This window comes from Peromyscus eremicus, chromosome 2 (assembly GCF_949786415.1).
Source record: "Peromyscus eremicus chromosome 2, PerEre_H2_v1, whole genome shotgun sequence".
Lineage (NCBI taxonomy): Eukaryota > Metazoa > Chordata > Mammalia > Rodentia > Cricetidae > Peromyscus > Peromyscus eremicus.
Genome location: NC_081417.1, coordinates 33,626,276 through 33,632,275, shown reverse-complemented (window position 1 = coordinate 33,632,275; position 6,000 = coordinate 33,626,276). Strand labels below are relative to the sequence as shown.

Below are 6,000 nucleotides of genomic sequence, written 5' to 3'. Positions count from 1 at the left end.
CGTGAGCAAAGCCCATATGAACTCACAGAGACTGAAGCGGCATGCACAGGTCTGCACTCGTCTGCACCAGCTCCTCTGTGCACATACCATGGCTTCCAGTTTAGTGTTTTTATGGGATTCCTGAGTGTGAGAACAAGTGGGTCTCTGATTTTTGTTCCTTTTCTTGGGATCTTTTCCTTCTGTTGGTTTTTCCTATCCAATGTCGATGGATAGCTTTTGTTTTATATTAATATTATCTCTTAGAAGCCTGTTCTTTCCTAATGAGAGACAGAAAGGGAGTGGATCTGGAGGGGAGGGAGGAGTAGAGGGAGGGGAAATCATAATCAGGATATATATGTGAGAAAATAATCTATTTTTAATAAAAGGAAAAAAAGAAAAGAAAAGGTCCCAGTATAAAAGACAAGCAGAGTGGAGAAGTGTGCCTGCCTTCTCTTTGGCCCCACTGCTGTGCTGGGCATTTTATCCCCCTTTTATTGTTAATTTTTCAGCACACACCTTCTGGTATTTTTCATTAAATTTCTTTATTTGTGTGCATATGTGTGTGAACACACACATGCCATGGTATATGTGTGGAGGTGAGAGGACAATTTTCAGGATTCTGTTTTCTTCTTCTGCCTTGTGGGCCCTGGGGATTGAACCGGCATCGTTAGGCTTGGCAGCAAATGCCTCAACCTGCTAAGCCACCCCTCCAGCTGAAGTCTCTCTTTTAACACCATCATCACTATCAATCCACATACTTTAGACAATAATTTACTCACAAAGGAAAGACACCATCAACTTTATTAATAACCAACATTTTTATTAGAGCAGTTACAGTTGCGGAAACTGTACATTATACATTTTGGTTTCAAGGATTATAAATTAAGGAACTCACTGGTAGGGAGTTCTTTTTCACAGCAAGAAACTTGAAATAAACAAAGTCATGTTTTATTAAGTACATTGGCAGACTTCATGTGCTGTCCAAAATGTAGAGTACAGTATAACAACCTATTAGAAAGATCCTTCATGGAAAATACAGCTGTGCACATTTTAGAAAAATACCCACAATTTGAGCTTTGTTTTAAAAAAGCTTATAAATCATATATATATTTATAAATGGAGCCAACATGCTCACTTTATAAACATCCTTTAGTCCTCTGTTGCCCATTCTTTTCAAAGCATTCATTACACATTTAAATAAACACTTAATAAGATTAAATATTCTATTTTCTTTAAAAAAAAAAAATCCGCCTTCCCAGCATACGGAGCTACAGGGGTAAGAAGGGGTGGGGATAATGTGGAGACTGACATAGGGACTCAGTTTGTTCTTGAGTAAAAATGGACTTTCTAAATTTAAAAGTCAAAGCAAAATGTAAAAAATAAATATACAAGTTGTAATTTTATTTTCACCTGCTCTCTTTCTGCCTTATTTAACCCGTCTTGGCCACACCCAGGAATTACTTACTCTATTGCACTTGTGTGAAAAAACCGCCACTGGGTCACTACCCTGCAAGTGACGAAGCATGCAGCCCACACCTGTGCCCCTGGAGTTACACACACCGTCTCTTCCACACTCAAGAGGCAGCTCGGGGCGGAGAGACTCGGCTGACACCGTGACATCATGGCTAACATCCAGGAAGAGATCCCCCTCCACAAGGTAACATCCTCGAGAGACTCAGACATACCTTACCTCCCCTGATTTCTTTTTAAATAATTATTTTTTTATAAAGATCATATAGTTTCTCTAGGTAAGCATGCTTCTGAGTAAATTATATAATAGAAAAAAAAAATCAATGCCAGAACAAAACAGGACAGCAAAAGACAAATATTTAAAACAAAACTGTCTATGTCTTTTAAAATTTAAAAGAAGATTACAAAACAACTTTGAAAAATGTGGCGGGCAGAGAATCGAGGAGCAACGAGCTTAAGGAAGCGTCTATCTACCTGAATGCATTCAACCAAAATTTGGGGGTGGGGAGGGGCGGGGTGGAGAAAGAGAAGGGTGGCTATTAATAGGCTCTTGCTTAACTTTCATAGGAATTCACATAGCCACTGACAACATTTTATTTGGTTGTAACGTACGTCAGCAATGAAACCGAACCCTTAACCACCGATGACTGCAATCCATGCAACGTTCTGACTACACTCCTTAGTATTCTGTTGTCTTTCAGCTTTTAAAATTAAGCACCTCCTGAGTGCATCAACAACTCCCCTCAGTGATGTTAAAAATATTTAAAATTAAATCATTTCTTTGGAAGGTATAGTACCTTCAGATCAGTACATTTTTAAGATAAATAGCCTTTGATGGGTTTAGAAAGAATAAACATGAAAATGATATATTGCTATTAAAATAAACACTATATTTCTCCTTTTTAACTAGTCTTTTGTTGCTGCTTTTCCTTGAGATGCAACCTGTGTGTTTTCATCCAGCCAGGGCTGCAGGTGGAAGATGATTATGCATCATATTTAAATAAACAGCGAAAATGAGCAGGGTCGTGCACAAGCAAAGGAAACGTTCCCTCCCAGAACATTCCAGGAGATGTCAAAGCAGCAGGTCACCGCAGAAGACTGCTGAGTGACGCTGCTACCTACTTCTTCTAATGAGATAGGAGTGAAGGTTGGAACCGTGCCCACCGCAACACAATCCTCAGACGGCATTCCTTGGGCGGTCTTCTCTCCCCAGCTCCCTACTAAAAACGTCAGATGGTAAAATAGTAAGGCAGCTGTTGACTTCCATCAAAAAAAAAAATTGCAGGTCCATACATTTCCAGTTTAGTCACACTCTGCTAGGACAGATGGAGTAGCCAATGCCAAGAACTTCGCCGGATGGGGCTGCTTCAGCAGATTTTAAAAAAGAATCGTTATTAAGCTTTGCTCTCCAACATGGCTGTGTGCTTCAGCTCCCAGAGGACCCCAAAAGACACAAAGCACTCCTGGGGGACCTGAACAGTTCCTCTGGCTGAATTTTCCAAGTTTCATCTCTCTCGTGATCCCATCCCAATTCCAAGCCTCCTTGCCTGAGTCTGACTGGGGTGTGCCGTTTAAAGGGCTGAGGACACCATGGCAGAAGTGTGGGCTAACTCCACTAGTTGTCATGATTTCACTGAGGGGTCAAAACAGGTATAGCATTAAATAATCATACTGAGTCAGGCACAGCCAACATTAAAGTGAAAGCAATGCCACTGATTAAAAAAAAAAGGTAAATCGGAATTGGAGGAAACAATGTTACTATAATTTTGTGTAGACATTAAGGCTACGCTTACCTTTCCTCATTCCAGTCAAGTCAGAAAGTGAACAAAAAGAATGGCCAACCCGATATTCAACAGCATGACCAGGACAATCATGATCGAATTAGGGCCCTGAAGGAGAAAAACAGAACAAAACAAGCACAATGTTTCCATGTCAGTAGGGGCTGCTTTACACAAACCCATCCCCAGAACCAATGACCAAAAATACAAGCTTACACACATGGCCGAAGAAACTAAGCCATGAGACACAACAGCCCTTCCAAAAGGTGTGAGCTAAAAGCCAATGCTACGTTTAGATGGAGTCACTGTTCAACTTCCCCTTAAAATTAATCCAGATTTGAATTAAGTTAAAAAGTATTTTCAAGCTGGGTGTGGTGGCACACACCTTTAATCTTAGTGCTCTGGAGGCAGAGGCAGGAAGAGGTCTATGAGTTCAAAGTCAGTCTGGTCTACACAGTGAGTTCTAGACTAGCAAGGCTACATAATGAGACCCTCATCTCAGAAATGTCTTTCTCTGCAATAGCTTACTGTATTTACCTCATGCAACTGGTGGCCTTGTTTGGGAAAGGTCACTGGAAAGGAGTCGGGAGCTCGTGGGACTCAGATGCATAGCTGTCCTTAGGGTATGACAGATTCATAAGGGCAGTCCCTCATCAAGGCAGTTGGAAAATAAGAATAAAATTGGAAGAATTTATTCCTCCAAGGAAAAATTCAGGAAAACACTCAGTGAGGTGTTTTCACTTTTATACGTCTTGTGTATCCTGGACAGGCCTTGAATTGAGGATCCTCCTACTGTGCTGGGATATAGGTTTATATCACCATACCTGGTTTATGAGGTGCTGGGGATTGAACCCAGAACTTTGTACATGCTAGGGAAATACTCTACCAAATGAGTTACAGGCTCAGCCCTCGGTGAGGCTTTCTTAACTCTTGTTTTTTTTCAGGGCCTCCTTCTGGGTCCTTCTCCTCCCTCCTTTAAAAACCACAAATGGGAAGTTGAATACTTCAACCTCCAGAAGTTATTTTTCCAGGTCTGACTTTTTGTTTCTAGACTCAGAATCAAACTACTGTAGAATCAAATATATTTAACCTAATGGTAAAATCCTATCTCTGTAAATATCGCTAGAATCAGTACCAGCCAACCCAAGGCCACCAAGCATCTATTTGTTTAAATGAAGTTTGTATGACCTAGCTATTCAGGTCTGGTGGTACCTGAAGAATCTGCCTTTATCAGAAGTATAAGATCTTGGTATTTTTATTACTATTATTATTAAAATAGCATTAATTCTTAAATAGTAGTGTTTTAGACTGCTTTTATGTTGTAGGTAAATTAACCAGCTTTTGAAAAATTTATTTTTTATCTGTATGACTATTTTGCCCGAATGTATGTATGTACTTTTGGGGGTCTCTGCAAACACCATGACCTACAGGTGTTGATTTGAGAGAGGCAAGAAGGCAGTCTGGCTCAATATGATTCAGTAGCTGTTGTTGGTTCAAACTTTGATTGTCTGACCTTGAGTAGTTTATTTTAGGAATATTTAAACACAGCACAATTTGGCAAAAAGTTTCCTGGTGCTAATTAACGCAATCTCGTATGCACAACAAAGCTTAAGACTTAATCATATTGAAACTCTTTGTACAACTGATGTTTTCCATAAAAGATGAGTTCAACAGATTAACTGAGAAAAAAAGACTCAAGATAAGGGTCTGGGGGAGGATCCAGTGTGGTCTCAGCCACACAAGATAGTACAAAGGTAACCAGGCTGTCAGCCACATCCACTCTCAGCCTCCTGGGCAGAAAACAGGTTATACATCTCTCCATTTAAGGAGACCACCTTGTGTGTTTAACTTTCCCGAGTCCCCCAGTGCTTATCTGTGACTACAAGGACCACTGTGCCACCTACATGTGCCCATGTGTGTGCTTGGTCTGTAGACACCAGAAGGGGGCACTGGATCTACTGGTGTTACAAGTGGTTCTGTGCTTCTATGTGGGCGCTAATACCTGAACCTGGGTCCTCTGCAAGAGCAGCATGTGCTCTTAACTGCTGAGCCATCTCTCTAGTCAAAATTAATTGTTCTAATTAAGTTTACACAAAAGGAAGCAGTTTCACTGAGTACCACACAAGTCTGTGCTGAAACAAGGTGACAGGGGGCATCCAATGTGCCTTCTCTGGTGACAGGACTAAAGAGTAAGGAAGTCTGGTCAAGTGTTTATCTTCCAGGCCGGAGCTTAGCTTAGGTCACCTACCACTGACTGAAGGACGTCCCTGCCCTGTGTTCACGGGCCACGGCTCTCTGGTGGAGGTCAGGGTGCTCTGTGCGTTCTCTGTCGTAACACTTGTCACATTTTATTGCCATCTGTTCTTACACTGTCACCTTCCCACCTAGACTCAGCTCCACAGTCTCAAGGGCTTTGGCTTTGTCCTCTCTGTGTCCCCAGTACCTGACTCTTGGGGTGTCCAGTTCCTCCACGCAGCCAGTGCTGAGGGAAAACCCTCCAGTGTCCAGCACTTCCCTAGGTGCTGGTGGTCTGGATGCTGAACAAAACAGATGATGTCACTGCATTGAAGAACACATTGTCGGGAAAGCGGGGTGTGGGGACTGAAGACAGGGCCTTTTGGGGGAGGGACCACAAGAAGAAGCCGCCCTCCACTTCTTAAGCCCCAAGCAGATGGAAGAAAAAAACAGGTTTTAAATGCCTGGCAGAAAGCTAAGCATCTCTAAGTAGATTATCACTTAGTTTTTATTTATTCTTCACACGAGATCATTAGTT

The 6,000-nt window shown here is 41.6% G+C and overlaps 1 protein-coding gene across 4 annotated transcripts in view; it reads right to left on the bottom strand.

The window, feature by feature from the left end:
- Window positions 1–778: 778 nt before the first annotated feature.
- The window catches only part of Jph1 (junctophilin 1), a 90,057-nt gene continuing 84,835 nt past the window's right edge, over window positions 779–6,000 (bottom strand). Inside the window, exons 5-6 of one of the 4 annotated variants that reach the window (XM_059253972.1) lie at window positions 3,243–3,338; window positions 779–2,814 (exon numbers count right to left, since the gene is read on the bottom strand). In XM_059253972.1, the coding sequence (XP_059109955.1) occupies window positions 3,258–3,338 (81 nt within the window). In that variant the 3' untranslated portion in view covers window positions 779–2,814; window positions 3,243–3,257. Of the gene's footprint in view, window positions 3,083–3,242; window positions 3,339–6,000 lie in introns of all 4 variants that reach the window. The other 3 variants (XM_059253973.1, XM_059253969.1, XM_059253971.1) reach the window with 3 other exon arrangements.